General features: G+C 52.2%; 1 protein-coding gene across 1 annotated transcript in view; it reads left to right on the top strand.

Moving 5' to 3' along the window:
* The window catches only part of CD22 (CD22 molecule), a 57,940-nt gene that overhangs the window by 6,710 nt on the left and 35,201 nt on the right, over positions 1-16,029 (top strand). The window contains exons 2-4 of the mRNA XM_011982255.1: positions 2,114-2,401; positions 2,784-2,880; positions 4,156-4,255. Of these exons, the coding sequence (XP_011837645.1) occupies positions 2,114-2,401; positions 2,784-2,880; positions 4,156-4,255 (485 nt within the window). The remainder of the gene's footprint in view (positions 1-2,113; positions 2,402-2,783; positions 2,881-4,155; positions 4,256-16,029) is intronic.

Raw genomic sequence — 16,029 nt, 5'->3', positions numbered from 1 at the left:
ACTGAAAGGAAGGAGCAGAGGCTGGAAGCCAGAAAGGAAGGGATAGTCTGAACCTTGTGAGCCCCAAGGGTCTGGGGAGACCGGGGGCTGGGAGAGTTCCATAGTTCCTCCCTTCTACGTGTGAGGCCCAGAGTGGAGATGGAGCAAGCCCCTGTCTTGATGAAAACAGGGGGCCCCTTATATCAGCGTGTGATGCAGGGAGGGTGAGTGCTGGGGAGGAGAGCTGAGTTAGGCAGGGAGTGAATGACGCATGGAGCGAGGTGCAGCTTCCCTGCGTGGTCAGAGAAGGAGATGCTGCGTGGGTAGAGGCCGACGTGGAGCGAGGGAGGGCGTTCCACAGGCAATTGATGGAAGTGTTCCAGGTTGAGGGAGAAACACACAGATCCTGGAGTGGCAGAAAGCTCCACGATTTTGAGACACAGCAAGGAACCGGTGTGGCTGGAAAGGACTAAGCCAGGGGAAGAGAAGGAGAGAGCATGTGGTCAGGCAGGGCCTGAGGGGCCTTGTAGATGAAAGACTTTGTATTTTGGGCTGGGCACAGTGGCTTGCACCTTATAATCCCAGCACTTTGGGAGGCCAAGGCAGGAAGATTGCTTGAGCTCAGGAGTTCAAGACCAGCGTGGGGAACATAGCAAGACCCTGTCTCTACAAAAACAAACAAAAACCCTCCAGTAACTGTCATGAGTAAGATGGATTTACCGTCCTCTGCAGTTCTGAACATAAAGCTTTAAAATCAAAAGGCTTTTTGCAATTTTGGCAACACCCTGATTTGACGGCAAAATCTGCCCTAAAGAACACAAGGCTGTTTGCAATCTGTACTGATTTCATTTAGGGTGAATATTCTTACTTTTTGCTGTGTATACTACATTGAACTATGTGAAATTTTTTCTGCATGTCAAAAATGGTCGAATGTGGCTGGGTGCAGTGGCTCATGCCTGTAATCCCAGCACTTTGGGAGGCTGAGGCGGGAGGATCGCTAGAGGCCAGGAGTGCAAATGAGCTATAGTACTGCCACTGCACTTCAGCCTGGGCGACAGGGCCAGACCCTGTCTCAAAACGATAAAAAATAAAGGATTTGTATTTTAGGTGAATCGCGGAGCAACAGAAGGAGGGTTTTGAGCAGAGTGCCGTGATCTGATTTATGTATTTCAAGGTGAATGAGGTTAGAGAGAGTGAAAGAGCCAGGGCCCAGGAGAAACAGCCCATCCCTGTGACATAGTGCTCCGTCCAGGCCGAACCTGAGGCTAGAGTCGCCTCAAAAGCGGCACCAGAAGAATTGCCCCAAGAGAGCACCCCAAACCATCCTGAAATGAGGCCACTTGGGATTCCAAAGAGAGAGGCACTAAACACCAGGTGATCACCAGTCCAAAGCATTTGGGAGGGGAACTGGCACGGTGCTACAGTGAGAGAAAGGGAGGTTCTACCCAGACATGTCTGTGAGGGTCAGGGTATGGGTTTACATGAGGGTTTAAGGAATTTGGCCCCTGGGGCTGGTTTCTTTCATTCTTTCATTTTTGTTGTTGTTGTTTGGGGTTTTTTTGAGACAGCGTCTCATTCTATCACCCAGGCTGGAGTGCAGTGGCGAGATCCCAGCTCACTACAACCTCTGCCTCCCAGGCTCAAATGATTCTCCTGCCTCAGCCTCCCGAGTAGCTGGGACTACAGGTGTGCACCACCACACTTGGCTAATTTTGTGTTTTTAGTAGAGACAGGGTTTCACTATCTTGGCCAGGATCTCGAACTCCTGACCTCAGGTGATCCATCCACTTTTCGGCCTCACAAAGTGCTAGGATTACAGCTGTGACCCACCGTGCTCGACCTCTTTTAGTGTTTTGAGCAACAATCTAAACCCCTTTATCAGTGCCTGGGAATGTTCAAGGCCCCTGGCGTGGGTTAATGAAGCTTGCAGTGAAAACAGGCAGCCGGCGGGGTCGTAGTGAGGTCAAGGCACTCTCAGTCAGGACGGAGAAAAAAGGAGGGGGAAATTGGAGGGCCCTACATGAAGCTACCGCCCCCATCCTTGGCCACGCTGGCCTTGCCTTGAGCCAAGGAGTCTCCTGGGCCGGGCCTCGTTGGTTCCTGGCCACCTTCAGTCCTGATTTTGCCTCTGCAGTCGCTCCTGTGCTCCTCCTGGAGTCCCACTGCGCGGCAGCCCGAGACACGGTGCAGTGCCTGTGCGTGGTGAAGTCCAACCCGGAGCCATCCGTGGCCTTTGAGCTGCCGTCGCGCAATGTGACCGTGAACGAGAGCGAGCGGGAGTTCGTGTACTCGGAGCGCAGCGGCTTGGTGCTCACCAGCATCCTCACGCTGCGGGGGCAGGCCCAGGCCCCGCCCCGCGTCATCTGCACCGCGAGGAACCTCTATGGCGCCAAGAGCCTGGAGCTGCCCTTCCAGGGAGCCCGTGAGTGGCATGGACTTGGGGTGGGAGCCACAGGAGGCAGCGGGCTCCTCTTGGATCCAAGCTCCCAAGGCTGACCAACAGCCACAGAGCATGGGCTATGCAGATTGAGAAAAAGGTCAAATTCTCCCTTTCCCGGTGGAGAGGAGAAGCCGCCCTGAGTTTGCCCCGAGTTTGCTCTGACCTTGGCGGTATGAGCCCCTGCCCAGGGCCTCTCCAGCACAAAAGGGATTGCCCTGGCGCCAGGAGCTTCCGTGCCAGTTAGTGCAAGGATGCCCCGGCTGCGTGAATACATTGACTGTCACCCCAGCACATCTCCAAAGTTCTCAGGTGCTGTCACCACCACCCGTAGCCCTAAGGGCGCCTGGGTCTTCTCTGTCCTCAGATCGACTGATGTGGGCCAAGATCGGGCCTGTGGGTGCTGTGGTCGCCTTTGCCATCCTGATTGCCATCGTCTGCTACATTACCCAGACACGCAGGAAGTGAGTGCCAGCCGGGGCTGATCTGGGGATGATCCAAAAAGGGGACCTCGTGGGAGATGGAGGCCCGGAGTGGGCGGGGGAAGGCAGCATCCTAAGTGTAGAGAAGGCAGATTCTGCTCTGGGATGTTCAGCGGGACAGAGGAGAGAGGGTTCCTGTTAATTCCAGCCCCTGCTGGTCAGGGGCACACCAGGGCCTGGGCTGAGCCCTTTACACACATCATTTGAGACCTGTTTCCCCACATTCTATTTTGACGGCCTCCCTATCTCCAGTAACTCTCCACTACACACTTCAGTGTGGTGGGGAAAGCCCAGGTACCCCCTACAGCCACAACAGCAGGTCCACTTGACGCCAGAAGCCCCAAAGATTACACACATCTGTGGCAAAAAATATATGCCTTGGCTGGGTGCATTGGCTCACACCTGTTATCCCACACTTTAGGAGGCCAAGGCGGAAGGATTGCTTGAGGCCAGGAATCTGACACCAGCCTGGGCAACACAGCAAGACCACATCTCTAAAAAAAAAATTTTTTTTTTGATTAGCCAGGCATGGTGGCACACACCTGTAGTCCCAGCTACTTGGGAGGCTGAGGTGGAAGGATTGCTTGAGCTCAGGAATTAGAGGCCTGCCTGGGCAACATAGGGAGACCCCATCTACAAAAAAATGAAAAAATTAGCTAGGCATAGTGGCACGGGCCTGTGGTCCCAGCTACTCCAGAGGCTGAGGCGGGAAGATCGCTTGAACCTGGGAGGTTGAGGCTGTAGTGAGCTATGATTTCACCACTGTACTCCAGTCTAGGTGACAAAGAGAGACCCTGTCTCTAAAAACAAACAAACAAGCAAACAAATAAACAGACAGAAAACCTCTCCAGCCCCAAACCACAGCTACCTGGCCCAACTGAACTGCAGCCGTGTTTCTTCCTTGTGGCGTACACACATCAGCTGTCCTGAGAAATAAATTCACCTCTCTGCTCCACATCCTGGCGGCAAGAGGGGCAGACAGACCCAGAGCCTATGAGGGGGAACCTGGAGAATCCAGACGGGGGTCCTGAAAAACAGCAGAGCCCAGTGGCCAGGTGGCTCATCCCCAGCCGGGCAGGGGGCGCAGAGGTGGGAAGGATGGGCTGTGTGGGCAGGAGAGGCTGGTTCTGAAAGGGCTGCTTGCCACATCTTAGAGATGGGTGGGAGAACTCTGAGGTCCCCTGAGCCGAACTCCTAAAACACATGGGGGTGCAGAAAGGGAGGGCAGAGGGAGGTCTGACGAGTCCCGCCCTACAGAAAGAACGTGACAGAGAGCCCCAGCTTCTCGGCAGGGGACAACCCTCCCGTCCTGTTCAGCAGCGACTTCCGCATCTCTGGGGCACCAGAGAAGTACGAGGTAAGGACCAGAGCCCTGCAGCGCCAGGCTGGCCTGGGAACCTGGATACCACGATCACCGAGGGCCTGGGAGGGGCCTGGGAGGCCAAGGGGCAGGGGAGTGGGGTGGCCTCTCAGAGGAGGAGAGGAAGGACATTCCAGGGCTGGGTTGGACCTGGAGGCTGGGGAGGAGGTGCCCAGGCTGAAGCTGTGTAGGGGGCGATGGGACGTGGTGCCCAAGGAACCCCTCCCTCCCCCTGCCTGCGTCTGTGACTGCATTTCCTTCTCCAATAGTCCAAAGAGGTCTCTACCCTGGATTCTCACTGAGCGCCCCAGGAGGTAGGTTCCGGGGGCCTCAGTGTGCCCTCCTCTGGGCCCTCCTTGGGCCCTGGGGTTGGCGTGCATGTCCGTGTGTCCCTGTCAGGTGTCAAGGTGGTCTCTGGTGAAGTTTGGGCCTGCCCGGCGGTGCTGGCCTTGTCTAGTCTCTCCTGTTGCAGCTCCCTTCTGTCTGTGGCCCCCGTCCTGTGTGTCCAAATTCCTGTGACTGGGGGGTGGGAAGCATGAGGGGAACCCACGTGTCACTTGCAGGACCTCCCAGATTGAGGGGGAACCCATGCCGGATCTAAACATGGGGGATACGTACCAAACCAGGTATTTCCAGGAATTTGGAAAGATGGGGTCCTGACTAGGTGGCTTCCCAGCACTTTGAGAAGCTGAGGCGGTTGGATCACTTGAGGTCAGGAGTTCGAGACCAGCCAGGCCAACATGGTGAAACCCCATCTCTACTAAAAATACAAAAAATTAGCCAGGCGTGTTGGCGGGCGCCTGTAATCCCAGCTACTCGGGAGGCTGAGGCAGGAGAATCGCTTGAACCCCAGAGGTGGAAGTTGCAGTGAGCCGAGATCGAGCCATTGCAATCCAGCCTGGGTCTCAAAAAAAAAAAAAAAAGAAGAAGAAAAGGAAGAAAAAAGCTTCCTAGATAGATTGAATTTGTAGGCAGATTTCAAGCTCAGCAATGATTAACACTGGCAGAAGCTCCAGAGTGGAACCCGGTGACCGTGGGGGCTGCTGGGCCTGTGGTCCTTGAGAAAGGAGGTTGACATAGGGATTTACTTGGTACGGAACTCAGGAGCTCTGAGGGTGCAAACACTCTGGCCTCTGCATGGGGAAAAGGCAGGGAGCAGGACCCTGCTAATGGGTGATTTCCCCTCCTAGAGCGAGAGGCGCCTGGGATCTGAGAGGAGGCTGCTGGGCCTTCGGGGAGAACCCCCAGAGCTGGACCTGAGCTATTCTCACTCGGACCTGGGGAAACGGCCCACCAAGGACAGCTGCACACTGACGGAGGAGCTAGCTGAGTATGCTGAAATCCGGGTCAAGTGAAGGAGCTGGGGGCAGCCCATGTGGCTGACCCCCCTCAGGACCCTCGCTGGCCCCCACTGGCTGTGGGCTCCCTTCCTCCCAAAAGTAGCGGGGGCTGGGGCAGGAGGGGAATGAGGCAGGTGACAGTGAGGTCCTGGGGACCTGACCTCCCCCTCCTTCCCAGCTGCCCCTCCCTGCCAACACCCCCACGCCCTCATTACGGCTCCTTTCCAACCACCTTTACCCTCATCTGTCCGGAGAGGAGCTCTGTCTGTCCGTGTTATTTATTGCTACTTCCTGCCTGGTCTCCTGCCCCGACACCTGGCCCCGGGGCCTGTACAAAAGGGACATGAAATAAATGCCCCGAAGCCAAAGCCAGTCTAGATCCTGATGCTTTCTGACCCGTCTTTGGGCAGCCTGCCATCCCACCGTCTACAGAACGATGACAGAATTTCTCCTTGCCCTCGGCTGAGCCTGGTGTGCAGGCAAGGGCCCAGGGATTTTAGCCTTGAACCCAGGGCCAGTGGCCATTAAGTTGCTTCCACTCTGAGCTGGTAGCTGCGGGCTGGGTCTGGTTTGACTTCTGGGTGATTTCACATAAAAATTCTCATGCTGGTTTCTGTTGCAGTCAGATCAGTTGACAGCACCAGGCTTGCACTTGCACGTGGCCATGGCTTGCTGAAAGGGAGGGTCCTGTGCATTGGCCACAGTCCCCACCACTCCCTATTGTCCCACACCTGGCCGGCTTCTTACACTGAGATTACCTCCTGGTCCCTGCAGCTTGGAGTGTGAGCCGCAGATGTAGGTCTCACGAGCCCATGTTGGTTTCACCCCCATCTCTCATATTCATGCTGCAATTTGCAGTGTCAGCAAATTTTACACATCCCTACATTCAGTTCAAGAAACATTAATTAAGCACCAGCTGTATACCAAGCACTTTCCAGAGGCTCAGGCTATCCTGAGAAGGGTCTCCGAGGACAACTCTGTGACAATGAGAACGCTGAGACTTAGGGAAGTTAGGTGATTTTCCCGGGGTCCCGGAGCTCAGAAATGGTGTGGCCAGGCCCTGGGGTCAATTCTTCTGATTCAAATGCACTCTTTTCTTTTCCTTCCTTCCTTCCTTCCTTCCTGCCTTCCTTCCTTCCTTCCTTCCTTCGTTCCTTCCTTCCTTTCTCTCTTTCTTTCTTTTCCTTTCTTTCCTTCCTTCCTTCCTTTCTCTTTCTCTTTTCTTTTTTCTCTTTTTTTCTTTTCTTTGCTTTTCTTTTTCTTTCTTTCTTTCTTTCTCTTTCTTTCTTTCTTTCTCTTTCTCTCTTTCGTTCTTTCTCCTTTCTTTTTTTTTTTTTTTTTGATGGAGTCTCACTCTATCACCCAAGCTGGAGTGCAGTAGTGCGATCTCGGCTCACTGCAACCTCTGCCTCCTGGGTTCAAGCGATTCTCCTGCCTCAGCCTCCCGAGTAGCTGAGATCACAGGCACCTGCCACCATGCCCACCTAATTTTTGTATCAATTGCACTTTTTCTATAATACCTGTCAGGAAGTAAAAAAGGGCCAGAGTGTCTCGTGTAAATGGGATTAGTAACTAACAGTTGTTGAACGCTTTCTATGATTCTACCCAGTTTGCGTTAATTAATCTCCATTAACCTCATTTACCTTCCCTAACAACTAGACAATGGTTCTCAAAGTGTGGTCCCTAGGCAGCAGCATCAGCAGCACAAGGGAGCTTGCTAAAAAGGCGAATTTTCAGCCCCCACCCCAGACTTCAGGAATCAAAAACCCTGGGGTGGGGCCCAGGAATCTGTGTTTTGAGAAGTCCTTGGTGGATTCTGATGCACGTGCATGTTTGAGAACAAGCGGCTGAAGCCCGGAGAAGTTATATCAGTTCCGCGGTCCCCAGCTGTTAGCAGTGGAGCCCAGATTTGAGCCCCGACCACTGGCTGCAGAGGCCACACTCCGACGCTGTGCTACACGGCTGTGTTGGTGAGAACCAAAGGCTGCTCACAGAGCTCGGGTGCTGGAGGAGCAGTAAGGTTAAGCCGTGGGCTGCAGCAGTGAGGGCAGGGTTTCCTATACGGCAGCTCTGCCTGGTTTTTGTTTTGTTTTGTTTTTTGTTTTTTTTTTTGAGATGGAGTCTCACTCTGTCATCCAGTCTGGAGTTCGGTGGCACAATCTTGGCTCACTGCACCCTCTGCCTCCCAGATTCAAGCGATTCTTCTGCCTCAGTCTCCTGAGTAGCTGGGACTACAGGCGCCCACCACACTCAGATAATTTTTGTATTTTTAGTAGAGACGAGGTTTCACCATGTTGTCCAGGCTGGTCTTGAACCCCTGACCTCAAGTGATCCACTCAACTCGGCCTCCCAAAGTGCTGGGATGACAGGCATGAGCCACCATGCCCCGCCTCTCCCTGCATTTTGAAGAAGGCAGAGGACGCAACACAGAGACCAAAAGAAAGGCCTAGAGGCAGGAATGAACAAACCAGGTCGGGAGGGGAGGTGACATGGGGCTGCTTGGCTGGGACGGGAAGTCCACATGCAGGAGGAAAGCAGACATGGGTGGGGGCCGGGCCGTGGGCAGTGGGAAGGGAGGCACTCTGTGGGGCCTGTCCAAGCTGGCAGAGTGCATGCCCTTTCCGCACGGGGCTCACAGTCTTGCAGGGAGAAGGACATGAAAGAATCTCATGCACATATCAAACCACAACTGTGACACCTGCTCCCAAGGGGTAGCTCAGAGTTTTTACAGCAGGGGTCCCCAGTGCTGTACTGCACACACTGATACTGGTCTGTGGCCTGTTAGTGACTGGGCTGCACAGCAGGAGGTGAGCAGCCAGCGAGCAAGCATGACCGCCTGAGCTCCGCCTCCTGTCAGATCAGCAGCGGCTTTAGATTCTCGTAGCAGCACGATCCCTATCGTGAACGGTGCATGCGAGGGATCTAGGTTGCGTACTCACAGATCATGCCTGATGAACTGTCACTGTCTCCCATCAGCCCCGGATGGGACCGTCTAATTGCAGGGAAACAAGCTCAGGGCTCCCACTGATTCTACGTGATGGTGAGTTGTAGACTTACTTCATTGTATATCACAATGTAATAATAATAGAAATCAAGTGCACAATACATGTAATGTGCTTGAATCATCCCCAGCTCCCTCCCCACTCTCAGGTCCATGGAAAAATTGTCTTCCATGAAACCGATCCCTGGTGCCAAAAAGGTTGGGGATCACTGTTTTACAGCATAGAATCTAAGTGTGACTTGAGGTCTGAGGGGCCAGGGGAGGCTTCCCTATGGAAGGAAACTCACATATGTGTGAAGGCCCCAAGTGGGAACATGTTTAGCAAAACTGCAAAATTCGAGGAGCTGAAGCTAGGCCGGGGAGGCATGAGATGGGGCTGGGGATACACAGGGGCCTCTCGGCAGCCGGGAGGGAAGCCTCTTCCAGATCCGCTGCATACATGCTCACCAGCCCTGCCCTGACACACCTGTCCTCTGACGACAGATCCTGGCTCCAGCAGGTCTGGCCTGGGAGGACTTCGCCCAGAGGAGCAGAACTTTGTCAATAACCAGGGATCGGGGAGTAACCCCGCTCTGCCCAAAGTGCAGCTTGAGGGCCCCGGGAGCCACTGTGACGCTACTGTGTATGCTTCATTTAGTATGCGCCAGAACAACAGGAAACCAGAATGCCAAACCGGCTTCACATGAGGCTAAGTCAAAATAAATAAATAAATAAGAAAAAAAATCAATCAACTGAATTGATTCTTAAAATGTATTCAATAAACATGTTGCAGGTGACTCATAGACAGGACAAAAGTCCTGAAGGTTGTAGGCAAACCTCTAAAGTTTGGGAAACAATGAAGGAATTTGACACAAAGACCACCCTTAGGAGGGACTGGCACTCAACCATGGTGAATGTGTAGGACCGAGCCGGGCGCGGTGGCTCATGCCTGTAATCCCAGCACTTTGGGAGGCTGAGGCTGGTGGATGGCTTCAGCCCAGGAGTTTGAGACCAGTCTCAGCAATATATCAAGACCCTGTCTCTACAAAAAATACAAAAATTAGGCAGGTACGGTGGCGTGCGCCTGTAGTCCTACCTACGCGGGAGGCTAAAGTGGGAGGATCATTTGAGCCCAGGAGATGGAGTTTGCAGTGAGCCGAGACTGAAACATTGCACTCCAGCCTGGGCAACAGAGTCAGACCCTGTCTCAAAAAACAAACAAGCAAATAAACAAACAAACAAGTAGGACCTGTGTTTGAGTTCACTCTCTCAGACTTCCCCACCCAGCTCCTGGATCCCACCAGAACACCAAAATTCAACACATGCTCACTGAGCACCTCTGTGTGCCAGGCCTATGCTGGGCCCCAGGGTCACAGCAGTGCCCCCCAAAAATCACTCTCTGGCCTCCCAGAGCTGACGTTCTGCAGAAGAGACAGACAACGATCCGAAAGACAAGCAAACACATGACCTCTGACAGTGAAGGAACCACAGAGGGGTGCAATGTCAGGCTGTGCTGGGTCAGGCTGCCATTTCAGAAAGAGAAGTCGTTTGACTTGAGACCGGAAGGAAGTGAGGGAGGGAGATCTGTGGGTTCCTGGGGAATGTGGGTCCAGGGAAGGCCAAAATCAAGTGCAAAGACACCTGGCGAGAATGTACTTGTTGCGTTCACGGAACAAGAAGGAAAGAAGTGTGCTTGAGTGGAGTGATGGAGGTGGAGTGGTTGCCCAAGGAAGCTTGATCACACAGGGTCTTGTAGGCCACAGGCAGGACTGGTGCTTGTTTATTTGTTTGTTTTGAGACAGTCTCGCTCTGTTGCCCAGGCTGGAGTGCAGTGGCACAATCTCAGCTCACTTCAGCCTCTGCCTCCCGGGTTCAAGCGATTCTCCTGCCTCAGCCTCCTGAGTAGTTGGGATTACAAGCATGTACCACCACGCCAGTCTAATTTTTATATTTTTAGTAGAGACCGGGTTTCACCATGATGGCCAGGCTGGTCTTGAACTCCTGACCTCAGGTGATCCACCCACCTCAGCCTCCCAAAGTGCTGGGAGTACAGACGTGAGCCACCCCATCCAGCAATGGAATTTAATTCTAGTTTTGTTTTGTTTTTGAGATGGAGTCTTGCTCTGTCGCTGAGGCTAGAGTGCAGTGGCATGATCTCAGCTCACTGCCACTTCTGCCTCCCGGGTTCAAGTGATTCACCTGCCTCAGCCTCCCAAGTAGCTGGGATTACAGGCATGCACCACCACACCTGGCTAATTTTTGTATTTTAATAGACACAGGGTTTCATCATGTTGGCCAGACTGGTCTCGAACTCCTGACCTCAAGTTATCTGCCTGCCTCCACCTGCCAAAGTGCTGGGATTACAAGTGTGAACCACCGCGCCCAGCTGGGACTTGGGCTTTCAAAGAGCACGTTGAGAAGCCGCTGGAGAAGTGAGCTCGGAGGGTGTGATGGAGGGCTTGAGGCTTCAGAGGCCTACTGGCAGCTGCGTGGACAGTGAACACAGGCTATCAGTGGAGGCAGGGACAGGGTTGGGAGGCCCTGGCCATTGTCCAAGAGAGAGGAAGTGGAGATGGGGAGAGGGGTGGGGTCAGGACCCATTTTGGAGGAGGAAGTGGCAGGACTCACTTGAAGAGTCAAAGGTGACTCCAGCTGCTTCCTTAAGAGGTCGAAGAAAGCGCGAGGGGCAGGTTCAGTGGAGAACGCAAGAGTGACCTACTCCGGCCGAGTTCACGCCCAGGGAGGCCCTCAGGGACAGGGAAGACAGATGGCACCCCCTCCCTGTGAAATGCCAAGCTGAGGAAGAATCAGAACACATGACATAGTGACTCAGAGAGATGGGGGCAGATGCTGAGATGAGGGCTGGCCAGGCAGGAAGGGAGGTGAGAAGGTCTCATGGCCTCATGTGCCAGGAGGGCTGGGCCACCATGTGCGGGAGGGAGGACACCCAGGCACCGGGCCATGGTTATGACACGGGTCTCTTTGTCCCTCCCGGTCTGCCAACCTCCTGAGTCACTCCTGACGGAGATGACCGATCCATCCCTGGCCCGCCTCCCACCCTGTCCCTGGGACGGTGCCTGGGGCAGGCAGCTCCATTATCCTCCTTGATGAAAGAGCTCCCAGCGGCACTGGCCACTCCAGAGCCTCCTCCCCAGGTGGGTGATCATGCAGGGCTGGGCTCTTGCGACTGGCCAGGGATGGAGATGCACTGCCCTGCTGAGAAGTGCTTTCTAGGAGTTCAAGACCAGCCTAGGCAACATAGCAGACATTGTATGTAGGAAAAAAATGCTTAAAAATAAGCTGGGCACAGTGGCGCATGCCTGTAGTCCCAGCTACTCAGGAGGCTGAAGCAGGAGGACCATTTGAGCCCAGGAGTTTGAGTCTGCAGTGAGCTGTGATTGCACCACTGCACGCCAGCCTGGGCAACAGAGATGACTCAGTCGCTTAAAAAGAAAACAAAAGGTCGACTGTGGTGCTCATGCCTGTAATTCCACCACTTTGGGAGGCTGAGGCGGGCAGATCATCTAAGGTCAGGAGTCCGAGACCAGACTGGCCAACATAGTGAAACCCTGTCTCTACTAAAAATACAAAAATTAGCCAGGCGTGGTGGTGCGCACCTGCAGTCCCAGCTACTCAGAAAGCTGAGGCAGGAGAATTGCTTGGATCCGGGAGGTGGAGGTTGCAGTGAGCTGAGATTGCACCATTGCACTGCAGCCTGGGCGAGTCTTGGTCTCAAAAAAAAAGAAAAAAAAAAAAAGGAGAAGTAGCCAAGCCTCTTTCTTTCCCCACTCTTCTCGCTCTCAACTCCAGGCTGCTCCTTCAACAGGAGGTGACAACCTCACCTCGCGAATTTAAAAAAAATTTTCTTTTAATTTTGAAATAATTATCAGAGGAAGTTGCAAAGATAGAACAGAGAAGTCTGGCGGCAGCTGAGCCAAAGACCCCTTCCCACCCTAGAGCGTGATCTGCCCAGGGAGCGGGAAGAAATGACAGTTTCGTCTCAAAGGGCCTCTCTGTGAAGCTCAGGCTGGGGCTGAGTAGCCAGAGGTGCGTGAATTGATGTCTGCAGGGAGTGATGGGTCAGCAGGGTACCTGACAATGTCTGGAATAATGACGGCTCACTTTCACAGAGAGCCCGTTCCATAGCAGCCACCGTGCAAAGTGCTGTAAGGACTGGGGACCTGTCACAGCACAGCCCTGAAGTCGTAACAGCAATCTTATTATCACCCTGGGAGGGGAAACTGACAGATGTCACAGCAAACACATGGCAGACCCGGGACTGGAACCCACGTCTGTTTACCACATGCTTGTCATGGGATGTTCGGGTTGCTGAGCGTGTCCTGTGTGTGCTGTCGCCAGCCCTGTGAGGAAGGCACTATCATTGTTCCCATCTTACCGTCCTGGGCAGAGGTAGGGGGGTGAGGGGGACACAGCCAGGCAGGGAGTGGCCACCCAGGGCTCTCAGGGACTCTGTTCATTGCCTGCTTTCAATGCTTCCCTGGTAAGGGGGTGACAGTCAAGTCACCAAAAAAGGAGACCAACGACCTGTTTGGAGGAACGGCGGGGAGGAAGAGTGCAAGCGCCGAGGCTGCATTCTCAGGAGTTGTGCTGCTCTCCCCTTGCCCTCTCCACGCAGCCCTTGGCCTCCGGAAATCAAGACACGTCCACAGACCCATTGTCCAATCCCCTCCTGTAACAAGACTATGAGCCACACCTGGCGCCGTGGCCAGGAGAAACCTCAGCTACTCCTTCTAGGTGAGGAGCAGGAATTCAAGTCCCAAAGGGTCCCCTGCCTGAGACCTTTGGGACCTGGCGACCTGGCCACCTGGCCTGGAGTCCCCCATTAAGATTGCTGGAATTAAGAAAATAAAAATTTATGTCCAGGTGCAGTGACTGGCACCTGTAATCCCAGCATCTTGAAAGGCCGAGGAAGTGGATTGCTTGAGGCCAAGAGATGGAGACCAGAATGGGCAATGTAGAGAGACCCCGACTCAACAAACAATAAAACATAAATTAACGGGGTATGGTGGCTGATGCCTGCAGTTCTAGTTACTCAGTTGGCTGAGGATTTCTTGAGCCCACCTCAAGTTCAAGGCTGCAGTGAGCTATGATCGCACCACTGCACTCCTTCCTGGGTGACAGAGGGAGACTCTGTCTTAAATTTCTTTTTTTAAAAAAATAAGTATAGATTCACAGAAGTTGCAAAGACAGAACAGAGAAGTCTGGTGTGTGCTTCACCCAGCATCCCCTGATGGTTACTTCGACCAAATCATTCAGGACAGTATCAAAACCAGGAATTGGACATTGGTATAATGTGTGTGTACAGTTCTGTCATTTTATCACATCTGGATGTATATAACGACAACTGCAGTCCAGATACAGAATTATTCTGTTACTACAAAGACCTCCCTTGTGCTACGCCCTTCATAGTCAAACACTTTCCCCCACCATCCCTAACTCCTGGCAACTTTTCATCTTCTCCACCTCTATCATTCTGTCATTTCGAGAATGTTACGCTTGGGCGTGGTGGCTCACATCTGTAATCCCAGCACTTTGGGGGGCTAAGGCAGGTGGATCACTTGAGGTCAGGAATTTGAGACCAGCCTGGCCAACATGGTGAAACCCCATCTCTACTAAAATACAAAAATTAGCCAGGCGTGGTGTCGGGCAGCTACTGGGGAGGCTGAGGCAGAAGAATCACTTAAACCCAAGAGGCAGAGGTTGCGGTGAGCTGAGATCGAGCCACTGCACTCCAACCTGGGGGACAAGGGCGAAACTCCATCTCAAAAAACAAACAAACAAAAAGAATGTTATAACACATGTGATCCTTGGAGACGCTTTTTTCACTCTCTGTACCGCTCTTCAGAATCGTCCAAGTTGTTACCTGTATCCTCTTCATATCTCACTCATTTTTATTGCTGCATAGTACTCCATGGCATGGATGTGGCATAATCTGTTAAGTCACTCACCTAGTGAAGGACGCATTGGTTGTTTCCAGTTTTTGGTTTTGTTTTGTTTTTTTCTCTTGAGATGGAGTCTCACTCTTGTTGCTCAGGCTGGGTGCAATGGCGCTATCTCGGCTTACCGCAACCTCCGCCTCCCAGGTTCAAGCAATTCTCCTGCCTCAACCTCCTGAGTAGCCTGTGTTAGAAATGCTTGTTTTTTGGTGCTGTAAAGAAATAGCACTTGAATATAAATTTAATTTCTTTAGCAAGGCTATATTTACTTTCTGCAGAAAGGGTATACTCGCTGGCGGTTTTGCTCCAAAAGTACACCGAACAAAGGAGACAGGGTCGTTTATAATTTGACACAGCTGCTTTATTGCTACGTCTGGTTTCTATTGGCTGGAACGGGACCTCACATTCTGTATTTGTCCTGATTGGCTAGCAACTTAGAACTTTTTAAGAGAGGCAAAGGCAGAGGAGAACAAAAAGAAGGAGGAAGTAACTTGTGGAATGCTGAGAAAGATAAAAACATTTCTACATAAGGAAGAGGAACAGGCTATGACTTAATGCTTTCTTGGACTGGTATAAGCATGCTAGGGCAAGTATTTAGGCTAAATTGTGGGAGTTAAGAACATAAAGTACATTGATTTTTTTATTACGGCTAGAAGATATTTAAGAATGTTAGCACACATCTTTGAATAAATTTTGCTTCTAAGAGAAATTACTATTTATTCTTAATTAGATGGGGAGGAGAGCCTCTGAAGAGGAACTTCTACTTTACTTTTTACACTGGGATTACTGGCATGTACCACCATGCCCAGCTTATTTTGTATTTTTAGCACAGACAGGATTTCACCATGTTGGCCAGGCTGGTCTCGAACTCCTGACCTCAGGGGATCGCCCTCCTTGGCCTCGCAAAATGCTGGGATTACTCCCGACCTCGGGTGATCGCCCTCAGCCTCCCAAAGTGCTGGGATTACAGGTGTGAGCCACCGCGCCCAGCCTGTTTCCAGTTTTTGGCTATTACAAATAAAGCTGCTGTGAATAATTAATTGTGTGCAGGTTTTTGTGTGGACATACGTTTTCGTTTCTTGGGGATAAAATGCCCAGGAGTGCAATTCAATTGCTGGGTCATCTGGTAGGTATATTTTGTGTAGTTTTTCAGGAAACTGACAAACTGTTTTCCAGAGTAGCTGGACCATTTTGCATTCCAACCGGTCATGTGTGAACGATTCAAGTTCACGGCATCCTCACGAGTGTTTGGTGTTGTCATTATTGGTTTTTTAATTTTAGCTGTTCTAAAGCGGTATCTTGTCATGGGTTTCAATTTGCATTTCACTAATGGCTGGTGATGTGGGACATCTTTTCATGTGCTTGTTTGCCTTCTATATACCTTCTTCAGGGACATGTGCTATCATGTCTTTTGCCTATTTTCTAATTGGACTGGTTTTTATTTATTTATTTATTTATTTAGAGACAGAGTCTCCCTCTGTCGCCCAGGCTGGA

The sequence above is a fragment of the Mandrillus leucophaeus genome, unplaced genomic scaffold, assembly GCF_000951045.1.
Source record: "Mandrillus leucophaeus isolate KB7577 unplaced genomic scaffold, Mleu.le_1.0 Scaffold238, whole genome shotgun sequence".
NCBI lineage: Eukaryota > Metazoa > Chordata > Mammalia > Primates > Cercopithecidae > Mandrillus > Mandrillus leucophaeus.
This window is presented reverse-complemented; position numbering and strand designations above follow the sequence as displayed.